Source organism: Suillus plorans (genome assembly GCF_016647745.1).
Source record: "Suillus plorans strain S12 chromosome Unknown HD556scaffold_6, whole genome shotgun sequence".
NCBI lineage: Eukaryota > Fungi > Basidiomycota > Agaricomycetes > Boletales > Suillaceae > Suillus > Suillus plorans.
In genome coordinates this window covers 325141-349019 of record NW_024537390.1, presented here as the reverse complement: position 1 = coordinate 349019, position 23879 = coordinate 325141, and the positions used below count along the sequence as shown (strand labels likewise).

The following is a 23879-nucleotide window of genomic DNA, read 5'->3' as shown; positions in this document are numbered from 1 at the left end:
ATGAGCGAACGGAGGTCGAGAGCGGCTTGTTGCAGAGTATATCCCTTCAAAGGTCCAGAGGTGGCTGCTACGGAGTGCTATAGCGCTCTGTAGTGAATTATGTTTCCCTGATGCGGCACTGGCCATAAGACCAAAGTTCGACACGGAAGCACACCGCGGCAGTGAGTTGCATATACTGCCAGTGCTAGAGGGTAAGGCCCGGGTTGCTAGAATTCATCCACCACTATTGTCTCGTTACTGGCGCTCGCCGCTAATTCATCCCAGTAAACATTTTCCGCATCGCAAAGAGTGGACTCAGACGCGGAGAGATAGCAAATTGCCACAGCGCATACTACTGACGGGAAGCGGTGGAATGCAGGTGAAGCGCGCACATGTCACCCGTTTCGTCCTTGCATATGGACAAATAAAATGTATCACATGGTGTAGTTACAGATACATAGTATGATAGAGATTTAATACTGTGACGCAGCCATCGTAGGTCAGAGAAATTGATGCATGATGCATGAAATAACAGGCAATCACAACCTGATCGGCCTGACCAAGAGGTAAATATATATATTTACTCGCGGTATATCACACGAATGAACAACGGTCCTCCGCCGCAGATCGGCGGGAAAAGGAATCTTCGTCACTAAAAGGTAATTCATAGGTCAAGATTAATACGAAGGACTAGCAAACCCTGACGTACTTCATCGTACACGATATCTTCTTTTCCGTCTTCATCAAGAGGGTCCCATGGTGTGGGACATTTAATCCACCTGAACAGCTATCAGAATAGCTAATGGATGTTTAGGCGGGATGAATAACGTACAGATTATCTTCTGTCGACTGTACCTCTGCCCCACGGAACTTTCGCTTGAACCAATGTTGCCTGCGCTTGAGGTCAAAGAGAGGCGTGTAACGGTACTGTCCAGCTTTGTCAAACGCCTTTCGGAGAAACGCTGCTTGAGCGTCCGTCCACCAATCGATTGAAGCTTCTCTGCCAGCAGATACGTCTATTGGAGTTGTAAGCGATGTATTAGCAGTAAGCGCCAGTGTCACCCTCTCTGCGGCTACATCAGGCCTTCAGCATCCTGCCACCAATGAAGCCTAAGGTAAGACGCACACCTGTTGGACAAGTATAGATAATACCCTGGACACGTAAATATACTGCTGACGATATATTTATCCTTCAACTGGTGCGCCTCGTGGATGATGCTCAGAACCCTGCCCTGAGGAATATATTCTTGCTGCGGCTTGTGCATTACCAAGACAGCACCTCGTTTGCCCTCCTGGAACTGGAACTCGGCCTTGAAGGAGGTGGAAGCCAAGTCGAGAGCGGAGCTGTTCGATTGTAATGTGTGAATGATTGGCACCAACAAGGAGTGCATGCACTCTCACACTTTTGGCGTGATCGAAATCTCACTCTTTTTGACGTCCATCGAGGACATAATCATGTCTTCCTCGACTGCACCCATTATCGGCTGGCACGATGGATGAGACAAATCAATCATCAAGCCTTGCTGCTTCAATGATTCTTGAAATGATTCGTCGTATATATTCCCGTCCGCTATAAACACTCCAGTTTGTCTATCAATCTTCCCCGAAGCTTCCGACCTACAGGCACTTGACGTTTAACACCAGGCAAACTCGGGATAGCGCTCACTAAAGCACCTTGATCGGGATCGGCGGGTCCCAATTAGCCCACTTAGATGACGTCTGGAAAATGAGATCAATGAACTTGCGAGAGGCGGAGTCTGGAATTGCAGCTGACGGGGGAGGTGTGTTGGGAATGGGATGTAGAGGTATTACTATGGTTTGCGCCTTGGATGATCCTAAAGCAGAGCCATTTATACTATGGCCCCGGTGCTGAGCGCCAATTCTACCACAAAGCACTGAATATCACCCTTTGTTGTCAGCCCTGCAGTAGGTCCAAGGCCTTTGTCGTTCATCGCGGCGAACTAGTTCAAGATGTCGATGATGGGCCGGACCGGACCTTGTGCATCCATTAAATTAGGCATTCCTAATTAAAATTTACCATAAATAAATCCAATTTGAAATTTCAGTGTCGTCAAATTTACCGACTACTAGCTATCAACGCGACTTGCCTCATCCTGGTCACCAATCTAGAGTATGTTATAGAGCTACTGCTAAGTAGGTTCTCCGAATTAACAAGGTCTTATGCATCCACAAAGTTTGGCGTTATCAGTATCACACTCAGCTTACTGCTTCATCAACGCTTCCTCGGGCACTAGTCTTCGCAGTGACTGTCGGCCTATCAGATAACCACTGCAGGCCTTCCATGTTTCATTTCAAGAATTTTCATGGTTCCGGCGGTCTTCTTCGTCGGCGAACAGTCTTTAACATTGTAGTCCGATTCCTCCGGTCAAGACACACTGACAACGTCAGATGGTCTAGCTTTGAGGCGACGGCGCGTGGTGACTACTAGAAATGAGGTGCTCGTTGGTGCTAGCAGCTAAACATGATTAACTTGGGCTGTGTTGAAAGACACATAGTATGGGTTCAAAATCGTTTTAACCATAATCAGCATCTCCTTCATCGTGCTCTTCGTGGCCCCAGTGAGATGGAAGCCCAGCATATAGCTCCCAACCACCCTGGTGGTTCTTAGTATCTAGGCCCTACTGATAGTTTCCTGCAGAACGACTGAGCTGACTTCTCGAACAGGCGCCGACAAAGGAGCCAAAGACGGTCAGCCATTCTAGATCAACATCAGTGTAGATCATATCTGTGCTTCTTCTGGTCTACCTCAAATTTGCGGCCAGACTGCCCAGACTGTCCAGGTCAGCGCTGTTAGCTTCAGCCTTGCGCAGGCTCGATTATGTTGTAAGTTCAGCTTCCTTAATCATTTTCATTGGAGCGCTCGTTAATGAAGAGGGTCGGGTAGGAGATGGCATCCATGCAGAATTCTTCTAGCCTTCAGTAGCTGACCCTTTCATGTGAATTCCTCCCTCTCCGAAAATCCCACACTGCCTCCCGTCCCCACAGGTATGGCAGTAATAAAATAGCGCAAATTCGCACTGCACCCTGCTGAACTTTTTGTTCTGCTCTCCACTGACTTTGTCCAATTCAATAGCAGCCCCACCACGCTCTATTCCTGTCTATCGCTCTCACAATTCTCGAGATACCTTTGAAGTTTTGTTGTGTTCTACCGCAGCCCGTCGTTGAACCATGATCTCTATGGCACCCGCCCCTTCGGTCAAAGGCAAATAGCGGGAACGGATATCCTTCTCTTACGTGGCACGCTGCTGGCTCTAATCAGAGCTTGTCATTCGATGAAGTTATGTCCTCCGTGGTGGCCGGACAAGGTATATTAAGTGCATGTGCACCGCTCTATCTGGAGATGAAGCCATGTAAGTGTGTACCTGGAGCCTTGTGGCGCAACATGTGGGTAAATTTCGGTTGACATCTCAAGCAATTACGACTTCTGCCATTAGGGATAAACCTGTTATGCTGCTTGATATCACGGTGAACAATATCTATACCGTCGTCGGTCATGAGCAAACTCCCGATGAAGTCAACCTTGCAGCTGGTCTGCACTTCTCAAGGTTCAGCAGAGTTACTGGCACCCCGCGGGCGGTCGATGACGATCTTATACACAATGTTGTAACACCCCTTATGAGGACTTGTCGGAACATCAACGATGTGCCTCTGTTTTGGTGTCTGATCTCAATTAGTAAATATTCTTTTCGTCTAGTAATACGGTCTTGCATACGACTCAGCGTCCCTAAATTCTCATGAAATTATTATTTTCCCTTCGAGCCTTTTGATTTATCCTACCTTATTGTCTTGTTGTCTATGTACTCGGCGATACAGTAATCTGGTTCTCTCGAGCAATCGGAAAATTCCACCTCGGATTCCCGTGTTAAGAAAGCATGTGGTGCTGTGAATCTCCACTCAAAGTACTACCACTGCATGGTCTTCCGCGAACCTCCTGCAGTCCTTAACCTTGCTTCCGCTTCACACGCTCGCTCATAACGGCGGCAACTAATTCCCCTAGATTACATTTGGCACAACGTTCTTCCAGCAAGATGCAAAGGCAACCGCCGTCATCAAACTAAGACCCTACGGCACGTCGCACTCCGCTCTCTTCGTCAACTCTAGCCAAGAACGCGCTGCTGGGGAGGAGCTGGGCCTGAATTATATCAGCCGCCGTTAGCCGTCACGTGGGCTGGCTTTTGGGCCTCCGGAGAGAAGCTGGCAACATCCATTGGGGCGTCCAATTTCGAATTGGCCCAGGGTACTGGGTTTCCGCTTTCTGCCATTCAGGCGAACAGAATGCGATAAACATGTTAGTGTCAGTATTGCTGATAATCGATAACCCCCCAGAAGCGTGGTCAATATAGTAGTAAGTACTTCTACAGGCTATGAATGAAAAGTAGGCAAATAGTGAAACACAACCGTAATTCTACAGCATCGAACCATTGTACATTTTCCCAGCCTATCTAAGCATGAGATTGTCCAGTCCTCGCATTAGCATAGTTCTGAAGGAACCATGTCACCGTCTCCTCAAGGGCTGTGAACATAGTCAATGATCAGGAACTGAAATGACTGAACGAGGACAACAAACCTTGTTCGAATGGCGTGAATTTGAAGTCGCCAATCAGGCTCATGAGCTTTGCATTCGACGCGGGTTTGCGGTCTTGGCCGTTGTCATTAATTTCGTTCTCGAACTTCATAACAAGAACATCTGTGCTCAGGACTTCGTGAACAGTAGAAAGAAACATACCTCGGGCTTGTCAGGGTGATTCATGACTTTGACGATGGAATTCGCAAGATCACGAATGCTGATTTCGTCATTCTCGTCCACTGAGAGCTGATCAGTAAACTTCACATCAGTAGATATACGAACGCTTACCTGAAAGGATGACAGGTTCGACGGATTCGTACTCGCGCATTTGCCATATGAATAGCTTGGCCAGGTCACGGGAGTAAATGAATTGACGAAGGGGCGAACCGTCACCCATCACTTTAAATGGCGTGTTTTTCTCTGCATTAAAAGCGTGTCAATGTGCAGAAGGTTTGAAACGAGGGAAACCGGACTTTGTGATAGGTAGCATTTGTGGATTAGCGCGGGCATCACATGCGCATGCTTCAGATCACTTTGAAAGGATCAGTCAGGGCATGATGACTTTTACAATGGTCGAACGTACAAGTTATCATGCGGTCCAAACACATTGGTCGGAATGGCAGATGTGAAGTTGCAGCCGAATTCTTCCTTGTAAGCACTACGCAGTAGATATGAGCCGTAGTACAAAATGCCCTAATAAAATCATGACATACTGGTTCTGGACATCTACCATTCTCTTCGCATGCGCATATCCGAAGTTACTCGAATGCGGTGGACCAAGGTGAACCTTCTCTTCTGTGAGTGGGTATTCGACTTTGTCCGGGAAGACACACGTCGAAAGACAAGAGATGACTTTCTTTGTCTCTTTGATGTGAGCAGCGTGGAGGACATTGTCATTGATCAGCATGTTATCGCGGAGGAAAGTCATCTGCAAGGGGTCAGATCGCCCACAGCAAAAGATATTTGTGCTAACCTTTCGCTCTCTGTTCGCGAAGAGACCGCCCACTATAGAAATGCAGATCAGATGGGCTCATCCTGACCCGAACTAAGACGTACCAAGGGCAGCCAGATGGATGACATGAGTGGGTTGGTACTTCTCAAATAACTTCAGAGTTTCTTCTGGGTTTCTGCACTACGCATTGATGCTTGCTATCTGGACAATAATCATACGACAACACCTTAGATCGGCCTCGCGAGAGCCAGCAAAGATCCATTTCTCTCCTGGACGCTTTCCGAAGCGCGAGCCTTCTGGTTCGTGTTCGATAACGTACTCGATGGCTTTCCCGACAAGTCCAGTGCCTCCAGTGACAAGTACCACGGCTGCCATCGTTGTTGACTTGAGAAGAAGTTCAAATAACTACGCCCTGCTATAAGAGGAGTAGTAGTGTTTTTATGTCACAGAGACTGATCAGGTCAAGATCACTGGACTGGATTCCCACAATAACTATCTTGTACCCACACCATTGCTGTATGAACCGTATTTACTTGCAACATCTTCTCTAGATTCTCCACGTTGGACCGTCGTCGGGTTTCCCCCTTTGCATCCTCAAAATTATTACTCGGAGCGATATGGACTACCAGAAGATAGCGAGCGACGTTTACAATCTTGCAGAGTCAGATGAACCCATAGCACCCATTGTAAGAGAGGCATTGCAGGTCATTGAGCAGTGTCTGGGTCAATACGGGTGAGCAGCAGTTTTTCTTTGCTCATGCATGATTCATCACTGATATTTTACTTCATAGGCAAGACCACGTATCTCTGAGTTTCAACGGCGGGAAGGATTGTGCGTCAGCAGGACCCCTGAGATGTACATATACTGATTCATTTGTCCCGTAGGCACCGTCCTACTTCACTTGTATGCTGCAGTTCTCGCCAGAAAGGTGTCATCCACGCATAACCCTATATTCGCACTATACATTCCAGACCCGTCACCATTCTCTGCACTGGAGGAATTTATCAAGATAGCTACGCAAGACTACCTCCTCAATCTTTTCACATGCAATCTATCCTCAGATATTCAGTTGCCTGTGGAAAGTGTGACGCCTGGTGTGTCGACCCCAACAGCGCTTAAGGGGAGCAGTGGTTACATAGGACATAGCCTTCAGACTCGGCCTGTCGGAGCGGCCAGGGGAGGTGAAGGGATGCGGCGAGCCCTGGAGCTGTACAAATTACGTTTCCCGGATATTCAAGCGATTTTGGTGGGAACCCGACGAACGGACCCCCATGGAAGTGAGTGTCACTGTTATTGCGCGATGCAAGTACTCATGACTTGAGTAGCAACCCTATCATACAGAAATGTGACAGATCCTGGATGGCCCGCCTTCGAACGAATAAACCCAATCATCAATTGGGCATACTCAGATATCTGGACATTCCTAAGGAAACTCAAAATTCCGTACTGTACGTTGTATGACGAAGGGTGAGCATGTTTTTATTTCGCAAACTGCGATTGACGCCTGCGCAGTTACACGTCTCTGGGATCCACATATAACACATTACCAAATCCAGCCCTACTTGTCGAGGATTCTGATTCATCCCACACTCTTCCTTCTTCACTCACAGTTGTGGCAAACAATCCAAATGCAATGTGTTTTGTCGAACCAACTCCACCAAAGTCGTCTCTGAATGGCATTGGTCCTTTTACCATCATTGCCGATAACCCTGACCAGATATGCCTTGCCGACCCTGTCTCTGATTTGAGGGAGTCAGAGTCACCTAGGAGCACACTAGGACCTTTCCAGGTTCTGGTCAGCGATCCAAATACTCAATGCCAGGGCGAGGTTGATGACAGGAGTGCCAATGACGTCAGGCTCCCACCGCGGTATCGACCCGCGTATGAGCTACAGGATGGAGCCCTTGAGCGTGCTGGGCGAGTTTCAGGTCCTGTGATATCAGAGATCTGATTAATGTTATCTGATATAGACGACGCGGCAGATAGAATAACATCATTATTTTCATTGCTACTGTATTTGACATGGATCACTTGCAGCTGTATTCATCATTTCCAGAGCTTAAAAGTTGACTGGAGTCTGACCACCCATTTGACCAGGTAAATTGACTTTGGACTACCAAACCGGCAAGGATGAGAACGTCTGGGAAATCACCCTGGGGTGTGTCTGAGTCGGAAGGTGTCGTAGGTGCAGAAATGAATCCCGAGGATGGCAAATTGATGATACTGAAAGATGGTGGTCGCATCGAGCAGACTGTACTTGCTGGAGGAGATATTGTTGGTAGAGTTGAACCAAGAAGGAATGTGTTGGGTGGAATAACGAGCATCCATTCCATGAATACTGACATCGGAAGTGTATTTATATCATATATCTTCCCAATCCACTCGGAATTATTTCATGCTGGGAGCAAGCTCAAGTTGGTCGTTTGATTGATTTTTTGCTAAATTTGCATGTTAGGTTCCGGCACGTAGCTATGTCTGACATAGTATTGCCCTCACGGTCGATAAATTGTAAAATAAAGATATAAAAAAAACACATCAGCTTTTCACCAGCTCCGATTCGTGGCGGAGGGATGCAGGACCAACATAATATAAACTTCTTTAGTCTTCCCTAGCCAGACCATATAGAAAGAAGTACTTCGTTCCTTCTTGATTATGAAGCTTCTTGCTGATGAGCACTTCTGTTACAATATTAAGATCGGTACCGTACTACGAACCTCGTATTCATTACACAGGCCGCGGCTGACGGCGGGCTTCACGTGTTTGCAAGCCCATAGTTGACGCGAAAGGCCGCGGAACACTCTAGGCTACGATTTGTCCGAGTCCATTAATGTTGTACGAAAGAATCAGTCGGCTGCTGACTTGGATATAATAGCTCGGTCCCGAAACGACTCCAGCAATCACTTCTTTGCATATTCGAGGCAGAACAAATGGCCTGACGAATCATTCTGAAGTAGCTGAGAGCCCCTGACCAAAGATGTGAGTTACCATATGATGGAACACACCCATAACCCGAATAATAGGATGAATTATTCATCGTGACACCACAGTAAACAAAATTCATGTTTATGAACCTCCCGTGCATGCTGTGATTCGTGGCCCGTGATCATCAACTGCGCTCCACCACAGGCTCACAGATTGATGTTTGCCAGATACCCTGATAATAAAATCAAAGTTAGTGAGCGGCAGCCGCCTGAACCTCTCACGAATGCAATCGAGTTCATCATAATCGATCGAAGATTAGATATCCATTCCCCGCAGAAGCTATTCATTACGTTCCAAAAACCCGACACCGCCTGCCCTCACCTTCCCAATAAAGCTTTCGTACCATCGAGCAATGACACCCATTGAAACAGTACTTTCTGGACCTACGTTCGTTCCTGCTGGCACGAAGCCCGCTATATAGTTGAATAGGTGCTTGGCTATTTTCTCCGCAAGCATCGATGGATCTGCAGGTTTGGCTATTGGTGCCAGTGATGACGTTGGTGTTGAGGTGGGGGTGATATTCATAGCGTTCGGGGTTTGATTTTGGGGGAGAGAAGCAAGTTGTGCGGCTATCGCTTCAAGAGGTTCTAATGCAAGTCCGAGTATAGCAGTAACTTGACCGGGTGCAGAAGAAAAAGTCGCGGATGTAAACGCAGAAGGGGTTGATACGCCTGATGGGGGTGCTGATGTGGAAGAGAAGGCGGACCGAAGGCGGAATATGGCCGATGGTTTATCGTTCGAGAGCCTAGAATTCGTAAGTAAGGTCTATGTTCTTTGCATTCAGTTGATGAAAGGTAAGCGCACATGCCAAGTATTTGTGAACCTTTTCCAGGCCAGAAAAAGTGGACAGTTGCACCAAATCCATCAGGAAATGGAACTACGTTATAGATCAGCGGTATGAGATAAGTCATTGTTATTCAAAGGAGGGATGGAGGATGAAACACTGACCTGTACCAAGTAAAAACACGCATACATGGTTGACTTTCTCAGCGGCTGGGATCTCAAAGAGAGCATGCGTCTCATCCACCTGTTGCAGGTCAGTTTGTAGTAGACGACCAGCAACACAACAGCCAAACATGGTAGCTTATTAGAGCGATAAGCTTCAGATTAGTGGAAGGATTTTATAGGTGCAGTCGACCGTAGTCGGTTGGTTGGAGGCTGAGTTTGCGGCCATGGATGATGATGAAATGTAGACAGACCCGTGACACAACTCCGAGCGCCACCAACGTTCGACTGGATGTTTCCTGGTTATTCCACTAACCTCTACTCTATTCTCTCATTTTCTATGGGTTTCAAAGCTTGAACAACAACAACAGTCACGACTCTCCGGGATCCATTTACCGGTTCGGAGATTCTATGTGATCAGAAATTAGTCTACCCAAGCAGTGAGCCACCCACTTTTCGTTATCATAGCTTTTTGATCAAAAGTCCAAACCAAGGTCAACGCAAGCCTAGGCGCTTCATTATATACATACCCCGAACCCCAGATCTAGCCATGATCAGGACCTTATCTGTGCTGTGCATACTCCAGTGATGTCGCTTTCATACCACACAGCGTTGAAGCCTGACGCGGTGCTTGCCTTCTGAACCTCGGCAGTTCCATAAAAATTTTCTGACTTCATACCTGTGATACGACGGGGATAGTTTTCCGCGTTCGAATCGGTGTACTATGATTGTCAAAGTCACCCTTGATTTACTAAGAAAGTCGCAGCAAGTTTTACCTTAGTTGGATTGGGTGAGCCGTATTTGCCAGAGTTACTCCTTGAGTCGCTTATGAAGTATAGATATTCACTACTTACTGAGCTATGGATGCAAACATGCCATTGTGCCACTGATACATGTATCTCCTCAGCCCGACTTCCGGTTCAGCAAAAAGTGCACTAGTTATGGACTATGCAAGTTTCCTTGTATACGTAGTTCGCCTCCCTCGACAGCCCAAGCGTCCGGATCTCGCTTGCCCTATTACGAGATTGTACAGGAACTCATCTGCAACCGGAATGAACCGAAATCCAATTATCTGTCCTTTTGATCAGATGAGTGGTTTCCTTGTCTAATCATGCGTGGTTCGCGGGAATGATTTACTTCTCCAATTATGCGCAGTTGGCCGAATGCCCTGTAAGGTTCGCGGGCATTATTTCCCTTTTTCGCGTTTGACCGATTATCGTACGGCTGCTCCACTCCGCAGGACCTTGTTTCAGCCTCTATCATCAGAACTATACACCGCTGCATGACGTCACGAGATTGCCAGAATGGAAGTCACAAGGAGGGATACCGCGAACCATTGTACCAACAGTAACAGGAACCAGCCCGCGGATTTAGCCAAGCTCCATTCTTGTCGGGGATTTCGCGCTGTCCGCACCATACTTGTTGCTTTTCGCGGGAGGGATCCTTCCGGATGTAGGAGGGCTGAGATTAGTATCCAGGTGATGAGGCCTCATTTGTACGCCTGCTCTGTATATAATTTGTCTTTGACATGATTGGCCGCACGCCCCACATGACAAGGGCCAAGTCTCTAGCCGACAGAACTCGAAGAAACTCATCTCGATCGACAAGATGTACGTATCTTCATCCTGATATTTATCTCCTCTTCTTTCCACGTGGTCCCCTTGGTGGCACTGATGGGTCATACGGGAGCGTGCGAAGTGGCTGCAAGTGGATGTAAACCTCCAATCCAGTTAAGGCGAGATCTGCAAATATCATTATACCAGCGCTATGCTAACACGCGAACAGCAGGAATGTATTGTTGGAGCTTGCCTAATTCATCTCTCACAACATGACTGTGAAATTTGACTACATGGGTGTATGTATTGTTCGGTGGTGTTAGGTGGACTGACTTCATGCTATATTGTCGAGCTAGTCTCTGACGTTCGTTTCCGAGCGCAGTGAGACGACATATTGATAGCTCGGACCTTGCAGGTAGCAAGAAAATGAGCCAGTCAAAATTCGTGCGCTATGTCGCATACAATTTCCCTGGCACAATAACGTTAATGCACAGGTGATTCAAATTCAACTCCTCGATCTTACGGCAAACACTGAGTAATTCTGGGATAGGAAGGTTTTAAGAAAACACCGAATGCTTTACTAGATTTCGCCCACGGCGGTGATCGATGATGCATGATCCGCGCGTATGGTGCTTACAGGTGTAGTCTTGTGCTGCATAGGCAACCATGAGTGCGTCTTCCGGGATACCTAACAGATCTCAAATCGGGGATAGGAACAGGGAAATTGAAGAATAACGTCCCTGGTCGTCTTGAACTTTAGATTTGCAATCTTCGACTCGGAGCTAGCTTTAATTGAATGTACGCACAAAGCCGCGAAATATTGTGTTATGGTTGCCTTGATTTCTGCAAGCATAAGTAGCTCGAAAATTGGCCCATATGGCTAGACGTGGATGCTACGCGTGTAACAATATACGTGGAGCGCAGCCCGTTGCAGCAGGGCTGTCGAAAGTGTCTGCGACGACGAGATTGGTTGCTGGGTGGAGACTGGAAACGGGAGGAAACGGGTCGATCTCGGAGCGATGACGGAAATAACCACGTGGCCGAGCGAAGACGGAGAACTAAGAAAATCAAATCAAATTGGTGGGACTCGTGCCTGGACGGAAGGCGGTGGACGGTACCGGCGGCCAGACAACTTGCTAAAGTGGAAATTACGATCAAACAATGATTAGAAGAAAGCGATCTACAACGAGAAGAACCACCTGGTAAGTAGGAAATGATGGAGACGGAGACGGTTCACGTGGGGAAGACTTCCTACCCGGAGGCTGTTTGCAAGTGAGTGGAATTTGATATCCTTTCCAGCGTCAATATCACTTTAAAAACTACAGAGTGAATTAGACTGACACCAATATGTCAAGGACGAAAAAAAAACATGAACCTCGTCTCCAAGTTAATTTTTCTGAGCTAGAGCGAATAAATATCCTCGGAATGACACATGTCTAAGTTGAAGTGCGAAGATTACGGGCCCTCGGAAGCCGTTGAATGATTTGGTGGCACGGACATAGGGCATAGGCAAACTAGAGGGGGTTTCCTTAACAAGATAGTGGTAACGAAAACGTACCCATATGTGCTACCCGGCCTTCTCCAAAAGAAATTATCTGCTGAGTTGTCTGTATAAAATAAGTATCGGAAGTTGAAACGTACCAAGGGGTGTACCACTTACTTGGTGAAAGGTTATCTAACAAAGCGGTGAGTGTACGCCGGTAGCATAACACATTCGAACCACTGTGGAGACGCCCTTGAAGGCGATAGAAGAAATAAAATTCTCCTCGGGCTCAGCGGATGAGCACCGAAGTTATAAAGCTGCTCTAATAATAACGTATTGAACATATGGGCTAAATGAGTGGGAAGAAGGAGCAAGTGGGGCTGAATCACTCTGTAATAAGCATTAAGTTCGCATGTTGAGAGACAAAGGTGACCTTGACTACCTGGTCGGTGCTAAGAAGATTAAAAATCCAAACAACTTGAAACTTGAAGCTTCTGACGCCACGACTTTCGCAAAATAACGTACATTGGGGCAGCGATTAATCGGTAAGTGATGGCTTGATATTGCTCAGAAAGCGGGGATGGACTTTCAAGGGTCGCTCCTTCCGAGGAGTTGGAATCAAGGGTTGTTGAACCCGAGCGACGTCGTCACAGCTCGTAGATCGCACAGTTGGCTTGGCAAGAGATCGAGAAATCTTTGAAATACGGGACCCAACAAGTCTGTCCTCTTTCAAACCCTTCCTCTTTCATATTGTCGTGATGGCCATCCCAGCTAATGCGTACTATATACTAGACTCGCACCCGGCACCACATTACGGTCTTGATCCACCAAATAGCGCAGGCAGTAACAACTCTGCACGCTCACATTCTGCCAGTGTAAAATCGGAATTATCTTCTTCACCTTATCTTGATCTGTCACCCTCACCACCCCACACTTTTTCATTCCATTTTCCATCTTCTGCGTCAGCGCCTAACAGTGCTGCGCACATTAATCATAATTTTACTACAACATCGAACACTCTGCCAGACCGTCCGTACTACCGCTTCGGATCTATGGCACACCCGGAGGACGCCTGGCTCAGCAAACGCTCAACAAATTCCGCTCTCGACTTGAATTCACTATCATTCCCGGACGAATACGATGATGGCGACGACTTGCCTGATCCTCCTGGCTCCTCCGGCGCGCCCGCTACTTCATCTAGCTATTCGGACAGAGTCGTTAGGAGAAGGAGCAGCAAAGGTATCGTCCCTATTTGCCTCAAATGTCTATTCAATCCATGCCTTATCATATTTCAGCTTGTGATCAATGCCGCAAAAGCAAATGCAAGTGCGAGCGCGCAGGAGATGGCGAGGCTTGTAAAAGCTGCATCATGCTGGGGACGCGTAAGTCTGCGTAATTCTACATAGTTGATAATCTGTTGACCATGCTTTCTCGCTCCTTCCTTCTCATTACCTCCTCTCCCATTTCTGGAATTTTGCGGCTCCTCAACTACTCCCTGGTATCCATCCACATTACTATCAACGCGGTGCCACTTGACGCCACCCTGAATGCGGTCACCTTTCGTTACCCTCTTCAACCATACATCATGAATTCCCTTTTGTGGCCTTCGCAACCGCCTTTGATAATGACATCCTGCCACGTGTGACTGGCATTCTGGAACACTGTTGTTGACATACGATACGCCTCGTCCGTAATTGAGGTCACCGTCTGTTATTTTCGCATCAACACCTGTACACTTCATGCTTACAATGATCCGATTACTCGCTCTCGGCATTTTCTGATCTGATCGCACCCAATATGTAGCGTGTACATTCCTCGGACCTTCGCGCAAGCGCGGCCCCCCTAAGGGATACATTGACGCCATCGAAGCTCGGCTGCACCAAACTGAGGCCCTACTTGGTGTTCTCCTCGCTGTTGAGGCAGAGCATAGCGAAAGGTGCATCTGAATCATACTTTTGTAAACGAAAACTATTTACTAATTTTGTGCAGGTATGGCGAAGCGGATAGGCCGCCTCCAGGCGGCGCTGCAGGTTTGGAGGATGTGTTGCACACCCTAAGACAGGTTAGTGTTTTTCGTAGACTCCATGTTTTAATTTTTTGTACATTCATTTGCACCCTCGATATTCACAAGTACCTCGGCTACCCCAATTTTTCTCTCGTCCCGACACATTCATTCTTACATTTGTTGTTGACAACGTACATTTCTAACTGAACGCACGTACTGATAAATTTAAATTTCTAATCAGGACACTCTTGCTCGTGAGATCCTCAATCGTGTCGATACCTCCTCCTATGGTGTCAAAGGACGAAAAGGTGGTAGTGTTAAACCACGCCCAAATAATACCACTCCAACGGAGGGCAGTGGCATTGACTTACAGTCCACACAGTAAGTTTATTTCTCCCCGATGTTCACCAGCGTTGAAGATATTTTTTGTACAGCCCTTCAAATGAATGGCAGGATCGCGTTGTATCTCTCCTTTCATCATCTCTATCATTCTCCCACCCGTCTTCATCACAACCTCGCTCGCCTACATCTGGTGCTAACAACCCGCGCACGATCCAACTTTCGCAATCTAGAACTTCGCCATCTCTTACATTCGACGATAATGGACGACGTCAACGCCGGCGACTTGGTTCTTCATCATCTCCAGATCCCTCCGACCACTCACAAACACAAGCACCTGCCAGTACGGATTCTGAGGACGAAGACGACGTCGCGGATGCTGTGGGCCAGCTCTCCTTGAACGAGGACGAACAAGTCCGGTATCACGGAAAGGCAAGTGGTCTTTACCTGCTGGGGTATAATGCGAAGGAGGAAGCTCGGAATGAAGGAGGAATATGGTAAGCGGTTTGTTCGCCGATGTGCTGCATGAATGTCTCATATGTCACAGGCGCTTCCCCAAGGCCCGTGTCTGGCCACCACTCCCTCCATCTGACACAAATATGACGTCGCCCGTAATTCCCAGCATTGATGCGCTGACGAATTCTACCGCAAGCCCATCTAATAGCCCTCTGATGGGTTTATCTGTCATGGACAAAGATCTGAGTGGCGTCATGCCTGATCTAGTTGTTCAGGAGCATTTATTGGAGATATATTTTACTTATGTACATTCGGCGTTCCCGGTCCTGCACAAGGAGGCTTTCTGGGAGGGTTACAAAGTGTGAGTATCACCTCACGAGTTTCCTCCGACTGCCATTGACATCTATTTTAGGCGTCCGAATCCATCTGCTGCTGATACGCCGTCGCCTGCGTCCGATGGTCAGGGTTCGAAATCTCCGTCGCCTTTCCACCGTGCCCGTCGCAATATTTCTCCGCTTTTACTCCTCAGCATGTTTTCCATTGCTGAACGCTATTCACCATCTTCCTCCCTCCCACCGTCCTCTCCTCCCCCCTCATCAGCATCGTCGGTTCGAGAGCCAACCCCGATGTGGACTGCAGGTGATAAGTACTTTAACGTCGCTAAGAAACTTCTCGACAACACTTATGCATCCTCGATGCCAAGTACCGTGCAAGCTCTTCTATTACTCGGGTACCGCGAAATTGGCATTGGTGCCATGGCACAAGCCTGGGTGTACACGGGCATGGCAGTACGTATGGCGCAGGATCTCGGTATGCACCGGGCAGCGGACGGCTGGGCCCGTGCGGAAGTCGGACGTTTGTTCGGCCCCCGGGAGCTACAGGAACGGCGGCGGATATGGTGGGGATGTGTTGTGCTCGATGGGTATGTGAGCACGTATATCGGAAGGCCACTTGCAATCTTCGAGCGAGATTACGACACACTCTTACCGGGCGAGGATGAGGTACGGGAATACGTTATATCAATTGTAATCTGGTGTGTTGACGGGTATTTTTAAAACTTAGGCGGAGGAGATGGAGTTGTGGATTCCTCATGAGTCGCTGCCACCTGATTCCCGCGGACATGGGTATCCACCTAGTGCAGAAATAAGGTGTTCAATAACTGGACGCGTGCTATCTAGCTTTAATGCTTCTGCAACTCTCTGTGAGTATCTTCATCTGACCATGCAGTGCCATAACTGAGTCCATGTTTCAGCAACTATTCTTTCTAAGCTCGTACAGTCGTTGTATGCGATTCATCCCGTGAATTCTCGGCACGCTGAAGTGGGACAACTTGAGGAGCTGCTGAATAAGTGGTACCTCGATTTGCCGGAGCATCTACAATTGAAGCAGGGCGCGACTGTTCCGCCCCATATCTTGACATTACACATGCAGTATTGGTGTACGACATTGTTGTTGCATCGCCCCTTGTGAGTTCCCTCTTGTTTGTTTGTTATTCCTTTGAAAATAACTGGCCATGTAGCATAAGGAATACATACCTTCTAAATAAGGGGTGGGTGCCCTGACATTTCCCCGTTGCTCGTGTTAATTTTTTATAGGAAATCGGATAATGTTGATGATGCGGAAGCGTGTGCGACGAGCAAGAAACATTATGAGCTGTGCGTGGGTGCTGCGAACCATATCTCATCTATCGGTAAATTATTTTATTGCCCCCCTGCAAGCAATTTCTGACGTGAGATGTATTTAGTTTCGTCTTATCGGGAAAAATACTGTCTGCAACGCGCACCCGTTTTTCTCTGCTTCTATGTTTTCACAGCGGGCATTATGCATGTCACAAGCTGTAAGTCATTATTCGGTTTTTTTTTGCCGATCGTATTCTCATCATATATACAGCGTCCATCTTCCCGAATGACCCTCAATCACGGATAGGTCTATTCAGGTGCATGGATGCACTGCAAGACATGGAAGTCGTCTGGCCCTCCGCAGCACGTGCCAACGAGCTTCTTCGGGGTTCAAACGTCATGGCCAATCCCTCGAACTCTAGCCAAGCATGCCTTTCATTTACTTCTCGGGATCGCCAGAAGCGGACAGCTGAGCATTCAATAGACTCAGAGGATGCATACGAGCGTTCGCACTTACAGGTTCTACCCTCAAGCAGCTCGTCTAACGTACCAGGATCAGGACAAGGGTACGCCAACACCTGGCGATCGACTCAGTTTAGCGGAACGTCACATGATGTCGGTCACTCTCAGGAGTCTGGTGCGGGGCGACATGCTGACTTTGCCGGGGCACCTATCTCAACTTCGCAGTCATCGTACTATCCGTGGAGCTCTGATGGATCCTCATACCTCTCGTTCCCGAACACATTGTCTACGTCTGTGCTTCCGCAGATGTATAGCACAGGCTTGGTCGACAGCCGTCGGGCGGGGAACTCGCAGTCCTCCGCTTCTCATCAAGGACAAGCGCGGTTGGCTTTGCATGGGGGCGGATCTGGTACATATACCAGTGATCAACCTGGGATGGGGCGGTATCCGCAATTTTGGAATGACTATACGTCGTTCCCACAGATGGGGATAGCTTATAGCCAGTCTCATCCACAGCAACAGCAGCAGCAGACACCGCCACAGGATCCGATGTATATGAGTGCTCAGTATGGCGGTATTTACAGTGAGTGTTTTACGTCACAAGGAAGGAGCGATATCTGACACCCTACACAGATAATCCTACATCTTAATTTAATGGAGTGGATTGTACCACGTTTACCCGAACGGACACGAAATACTAGTAGACGACCTCTTCTCTCACATCCTAATGTATTACATCCTATCAGACACCCCAAAATGTTCCTTTTTCACCGCAGTGCTAGTATTCCCTCGTTGTATCCCTCCTATCCTCTTGCTTATCTGTATAATCCGCTTCGAAAGGACTTTATCTCTTATGTGTTTTATGAGTTATATCCTTGCTTCCTTCGGGCACTTTGGTTGTGACATTGTTTCCACTATAAAATGTTTGTGCCGACCACCTATATTGTAAAGCCTTCAGTATACTAAAACGCATGATTTGGATAGCGATGCATAACTCGTAGTCTCGTACCTGAGATCTTGAGACGTTTTGTGATGATTGAAAATAACGAGTGCATAGTAGGCGTCTATGCTTTGAGCTAAACCGCTTAATCAAAATGCCTGATATGTCCGTGGGCCACTGAGTACTGAGCCTCCAGAAGGTTGGATCCTAACGCAATCCACTCTGCCAGCCAACTACTCTCAGCACACTTAACTTAATCTATTCGCAAGTTTGCAAAGTATGCACCTTCGCGATGAGGCGAAAGAGTCCATTAACATTGAACTTTTAATCACATTGATGGATGGAAGCGTGGACCACGAAGTGGCCAGGCGCGTCCTACGGAAATTCGATGGCGATGTAGAGAAAGCAGCTTCTGCCATGATCGAGGGCGACAGGGGAGAAGACACGCAATCGTCGTTGTGGACGTCGCACTCGCAGATGGAAATAAACCAGCCCAGACCGCTGCCTGCTCCCGCTGTTCGCCCAAACTCACCAATCAATATCGACCTCACGGGTGACGACGACAATAATGACGAACTATCGCGCGCTTTGAAAGCGTCACTTGAGACAGCCTCTCAAGAGGGTCCGATGTTTGGACCAAGCGAAAGGCCTCCTGATGCCAATTGGGCGATGGTACCTTCGAATGTAGGTAAGACCGTGCTTCATGTCATTGCCTTTATATTGATGCCATGTTGAGCAGAATAACGTTGCTGCGGACGATCTGGATCGCGCTATACAAGCTAGCTTCGAGCAGGCTGATACTGGCGACGAATACCAACCTTTACCCCTCGATCAGCAATGGCGGAAGGAAGGCTGGTATGTCTTTAACTCATTCATCTCCCTTTACTGAAGGCATCACTGCAGGCCTGTCACTTTACGTCCAACGAAACATACGATGGTCTACGCAGCTCTGGTTCTGCATGCGCTCTTCTATGTTCCACAGATTCGTGAACGCGTTGCAAATTGGCGACCAGCTCTACCCGAAGGCGCAACGGAAGCTGAACCACCAAAGAATGGACCAGGTAACTGTTTTGTGTTGTTCTAGACTAGTCGCTGCTGATAGTATTTAAGAGCTCCTCATGTGGAAGCTCGTCGAAACATTCACCAATATGGATCTTGCAAAACTTGTGGACCTGGACGCTCATGAGGTGCTGGAGGGGTTCAAGCCTGAGCCCTGGTCGAACCCTGCGCAACCGCCAGGCGAGCTATCTCAACGTGCGTTTCTTTGAACTGGGTGTATGCATTATAATCAATAGAGAACTAGGATTCTTCGAAAAGGTAGCAGGCGCCCTTGACAAAGTGTTCGCCCATGAATTCATTCGTACCGGACAGGCAAAGTACTACGTGGCATCGACTGCTCTGCTCTATTTTACTCACATATAATGCGTAGACAGCGCATCATGCAGTTCCAATATGGGAACAGCAGTTTCGATGACGAACCCGGAGAGCTCCTGCAAGATGCTTCCATCGTCCGTGTCGAAGCCCTTGGACGGAGCGACACGAATGACCTCGTCGGTCGCCTTTCCGCGCAGCTTTCAAGTAATAAGGATGGTATCAAACGCCAAGTTATCTTCGAGCCCTCGGAGGTGATTGCGTTTCATCTCGCGCGCTCGGGCACTGTTACGGGCGAGCGCAAGTCGTTTAAATACCCGAAGCACATCTATCTCGACCAGTTCCTGAAGGAAAATATTGAACTTGCAGAGAGTAAGAGGGCGCAGCAGCGGGGCCTTCATGCAGAAATTCAAAAGCTGGTGTTGCATAACAAGTCCTTGACGCACTTCAATGTTCGTCCTTCGCTGTTCGCTGTGTCACCCCATGCACTGACCTGGACTGGTTCCCAGGACAAAGACACCCTAACGGACCTGCGGTCATCGATATATTATTACGAGAATGTGGCAGATGCGAAGGACGACGACGAGCGTGCTCGTGTCACCCAAATTATGGCTAACAAACTAAAGGGTATCCTTGCTCAGGTAGAGAAGGAAATTCAAGGTAGCGCGCAGGTAATTTTGCTTGGCAGGCTGCTGACTGTCCACATCCCTCATAGTCTCGGATATCAACATTGCGAAGATGCGTGACCAAGCTGGAACGCTCCTAGATTGCCCTGAGCTCCAACGCGTCAGAGTAAGTCACCATTTCACATCGCATCCTAGCCAGGGCAGTTTCTTATTCCGTCGGTAGTATGATCTCCGTGCAGTACTAGTCCACGACGGATTGTATGGCAGGAAGCACCTCTATTCCTATGTACAAGAGAAGGGTGTATGGTGGAGGATAGAGGATACATCCATCAGCCAGGTATGTGAGACCTTGATGATGTACCTGTCGTGAAGTTCACACACACCCAAAGGTATCCGAGGTAAATGTTTTGGAGGACTCGGTGGGCCTGCATCTCGGTGCAGGGCCTTACCTTCTCTTGTATTCCAAAACGTTGCCAGAAGGCACCGAGCTACTGGATCTCCAGTGGCCTCCGCCGATCAAGGCATGTCAAATATTGTTCGCATGCCAAAATACTTACCTGACTTTTCATATCAGATCGATGTAGAGAATCATAATCGTGTGTTATTGGAGCAGTTGCAGTCTTCGGAAGCGGAGAGCCATACTAATCAGAACAAGGAAAATGTCTTGACCCATTCTCAGGAGGACCAGATGGAATTAATGGATGTTTTATGCTGACTTTAATGAAAATAAACTTGATCTTGGAGACGCTGGGTCAGAATGAACGCCGTCGTACAAACCGCGCGGCTGATGATGGACAATTGTAAAATTTGTAGCGACGTACACGGAAATTTATGTATGGTAATGAAAAAAAACCCAGTAGACGTTGTAGATGATCTCTATCGTGTCCATTGAGTGAGACGTATTGTCGAGAAAGGCAAAAAACATAGCGGGAAAAATATAGATAAGGGGCGATCACGGCCACTGCATGTCCATCAGTAAACCAGTGAGCCGCAAGAAGTTGAAAAGTACAACGTAAAAATGAAAGAAGGACAATAACATCAAATCCATAAGAATTCACTCGGTGGCAGACCTCCCTAGTCGAAGCGCATTGCATCCAGCGACGGGTTATAGCTCGAGTACGGCGCAGCCCCACGAACCCTTTCGGACTCTGCATAGGTAGCAAAACCACGGATACTCCCGGAAGGTACGACGTGTGCCGGCGGCGATCTGGTACTACTAGAAGGGCCACTCTGCCCCAGCAGCCTAGAGCCCTATAGGATCGTGAGCACTGCAGATTAGTCGTAGTTTGGAACGGACAACCTCGGGTACTCACCAGGCCGGATGGAGGTCTCGTTGGGACACGACTTGCCAAGGATGAACCAGAGGACGACCGACTCGGAGCTTCGGAGTAATCCACAAATGCTCCCTGCTGACCATAGTACCCTTGACCGCCAGCGCCCACTCCGGAGGCAGACAACTGGTCACGGATATTCGTCATAGCCATGAACTCAGGAAGGCGCCTTCCAGCTGAAAGAGTGTTCGTATTTGGATCAGCCTTTCTGCAACATGAACCCCGTTCACCAGATACCGCGAACGTCGTTCGGGACCGCGTATCATTACAGTGATTATCACACTGACAACCTTGACAGCACCCACAACAGTCTGGAAGGCAAGCACAATTACGAGAACATTTACACCGCCCACCGCAGCAACCCACCGGCGGGGACGGAGTTTCGGGTATCCGTGGTCTTCCGCTTTGATAGGATTGTGTTTGAGGCGTAGTCAGTTCATATGGGTTGAAATTCGATTGCGAATTTGAGATGCCTGGGCTAAGTGCGACTTGTCTGAGCCATTCATCAAATTCTTGTGATTGTGATGGATCAGAGGACGGTTCGATGTTAGGAGGCGGATTGCTTGCTGGTATGGACAGTATGGTACAATCGAGACAAAAGGCGCAGGAGGATGGATTGCTGCAGGAGGCAAAGGTAGCACCACCAGTGATAGGTGGATTGTTATGCAAGGTACATCCAGGACACATGCATGAGTCACCACAGGCACAGACAGAGGGGAAGACCTCAGCAGGCGACCAGGTATCTGGTACATGCTGACTTCCCAGTGTTTGCTGTGGGGATTGGACAGAGCGTCCAGCGAACGTGCGGGGATCACTGGTCAATGACGGCCCCTTTTGATCATGAGTGTGATCTGAGTGAGTGTACCCGTAAGCGCGACCGTAAGGGCTGAAGTCGTAGTTATGATGGCGGATGGTATGACCGTGAGGGACACTCGAAGATGGATTATGTAAGGAGCCATCGAGAGGGTGTTGCCTGTGAGCCGGTTTTGGAAGTACTGGACGGAGCTCAGCAATGCGCGCTAGAACGTGGGATGAAAGAGGAGGAGATAGGGATTCGTGGTGCTTTGAGGAGTCTGAATGAAGCTTGTCTCGTTTAGGAGGCTCTGCACCAGAGAAGCGACGGCGTGTCGCAGGCTTGCGAGGGATACAGCAATTGCAGGGGCCACCGGAGCTACATCTACAGCCAGTTGGAGAAGTTTCACCTTATTTAAAGTCAATACTGAAGATGATGACGAGAAAAATATGGCGCTTCGGGCCTACCGCTATGATCTGAGTCGTCCGATGCCGGCAGCAATGTAGCTAGCGTTTCAAGGGCCTCGGGAAGGCCATGAGGAAACGCAGCAGTAGCCGGTAACTTCGGCGTCCCTAGATAAAAAGAAGGGGCCTTAAAGATAAGACAGATTAATTTCAGCAACAAATGAGGCGTACCCTTCTTGCTGTGGGACGCCTCGTGGGCGCCAGTGGCGCCTTGATCTTGAGATCCACATGAACATTTGACGTGTACTTGTTTTGTTTTTCGTAGTTCTCTACAGTGCTCACACTGAGTGACTGGACGACCTTTTTTCTTAATTTCGAAAAGGGGGCGATCCGTGTGTTTACATGCGGATGAACGATGCCCCTTTATGCACGTTTCACTGGAAAGCATCTGAGGACGAATGATAGGGCTAAGACGTAATGAAAGACATACCACGCATATTTCTTATCACTGACGAGAACCTGAATGATAGATGGATTAGAAGACATGACGATAAACACGATTGGTTGGGTCTCCTACCATGTTTGTAGATGATATTGGTAAGAAAAAAAATACAAGGAGTAGTACCGTCCCGGACAAAATGGTGGTACTTCACCGCCCGCGACGTGAAGATGTAGGTTACCAGGATATGAGAAACATCGGTACGAAGGCAAGAGGGTCTTTAAGGACCATAAAATAGGAAGAAAAAGACTGTTGACGAAGGTTGACAGGGCCGGAGTGCCCATCCTTTAATCGACCTACTCGCATCTCTTCTTTGCCACGAAATCCAAACAAAGAACAATAAACGACCAAACATGAACTAGCATGCACCAAGTTATGGTCTCCGCTGATTGAGCTCTTTCTGCTACAGGACCGGTTGTTGCTGTATTTTGGTTTTCCTCTGACAACCGCTGAAACTTTGAACTTGGATTCCGTGGCATTCCCGTGCCCAATGTTATTCGTGTTCAAAACGTTGCTAAACGTTCACATCTTACCTTCAAGTTGGAGCC

At 48.1% G+C, this 23879-nt stretch overlaps 7 protein-coding genes across 7 annotated transcripts; 3 read left to right on the top strand and 4 right to left on the bottom strand.

Moving 5' to 3' along the window:
- Window positions 1-385: 385 nt before the first annotated feature.
- On the bottom strand, window positions 386-1457 carry HD556DRAFT_1494117 (uncharacterized protein; the record flags this gene model as incomplete). The annotated part of the gene is made up of 5 exons (XM_041308850.1): window positions 386-631; window positions 689-758; window positions 812-1052; window positions 1106-1323; window positions 1381-1457. The coding sequence occupies 5 exons, from the start codon at window positions 1455-1457 to the stop codon at window positions 629-631; spliced, it is 609 nt and encodes a 202-aa protein (XP_041165288.1). The 3' UTR covers window positions 386-628.
- A 2985-nt stretch (window positions 1458-4442) lies between these two features.
- On the bottom strand, window positions 4443-5894 carry HD556DRAFT_1438133 (uncharacterized protein; the record flags this gene model as incomplete). Its single annotated transcript, XM_041305807.1, has 10 exons — window positions 4443-4513; window positions 4568-4670; window positions 4727-4806; window positions 4856-4987; window positions 5041-5099; window positions 5151-5225; window positions 5281-5495; window positions 5541-5572; window positions 5624-5694; window positions 5746-5894. The coding sequence occupies 10 exons, from the start codon at window positions 5892-5894 to the stop codon at window positions 4443-4445; spliced, it is 987 nt and encodes a 328-aa protein (XP_041165287.1).
- A 242-nt stretch (window positions 5895-6136) lies between these two features.
- HD556DRAFT_1438132 (uncharacterized protein) lies at window positions 6137-7471 on the top strand (the record flags this gene model as incomplete). The annotated part of the gene is made up of 5 exons (XM_041305806.1): window positions 6137-6252; window positions 6311-6351; window positions 6405-6797; window positions 6846-6987; window positions 7033-7471. 5 exons carry the CDS (start codon window positions 6137-6139, stop codon window positions 7469-7471), a joined length of 1131 nt encoding a protein of 376 aa, XP_041165286.1.
- A 1310-nt stretch (window positions 7472-8781) lies between these two features.
- On the bottom strand, window positions 8782-9580 carry HD556DRAFT_1228454 (DUF775-domain-containing protein; the record flags this gene model as incomplete). Its single annotated transcript, XM_041297224.1, has 3 exons — window positions 8782-9247; window positions 9307-9379; window positions 9451-9580. 3 exons carry the CDS (start codon window positions 9578-9580, stop codon window positions 8782-8784), a joined length of 669 nt encoding a protein of 222 aa, XP_041165285.1.
- A 3319-nt stretch (window positions 9581-12899) lies between these two features.
- Window positions 12900-18401, top strand: HD556DRAFT_1334843 (fungal-specific transcription factor domain-containing protein). The gene is made up of 15 exons (XM_041301863.1): window positions 12900-13725; window positions 13782-13868; window positions 14290-14422; window positions 14476-14548; window positions 14733-14872; window positions 14926-15327; window positions 15378-15647; window positions 15699-16287; window positions 16349-16487; window positions 16539-16752; window positions 16806-16835; window positions 16882-16976; window positions 17031-17123; window positions 17177-17950; window positions 18001-18401. The coding sequence occupies exons 1-15, from the start codon at window positions 13245-13247 to the stop codon at window positions 18015-18017; spliced, it is 3537 nt and encodes a 1178-aa protein (XP_041165284.1). The 5' UTR covers window positions 12900-13244; the 3' UTR covers window positions 18018-18401.
- A 185-nt stretch (window positions 18402-18586) lies between these two features.
- On the top strand, window positions 18587-20888 carry HD556DRAFT_1228302 (uncharacterized protein; the record flags this gene model as incomplete). The annotated part of the gene is made up of 10 exons (XM_041297214.1): window positions 18587-18991; window positions 19044-19162; window positions 19211-19368; window positions 19418-19561; window positions 19611-19683; window positions 19737-20130; window positions 20188-20338; window positions 20394-20470; window positions 20528-20641; window positions 20694-20888. The coding sequence occupies 10 exons, from the start codon at window positions 18587-18589 to the stop codon at window positions 20886-20888; spliced, it is 1830 nt and encodes a 609-aa protein (XP_041165283.1).
- Window positions 20889-22112: 1224 nt separating this feature from the next.
- On the bottom strand, window positions 22113-23378 carry HD556DRAFT_1228116 (copper fist DNA binding domain-containing protein; the record flags this gene model as incomplete). The annotated part of the gene is made up of 4 exons (XM_041297204.1): window positions 22113-22837; window positions 22869-23000; window positions 23064-23269; window positions 23323-23378. Coding segments are annotated over 4 exons (1119 nt in total), but the record flags the coding sequence as incomplete, so codon positions are not given.
- Window positions 23379-23879: the final 501 nt, after the last annotated feature.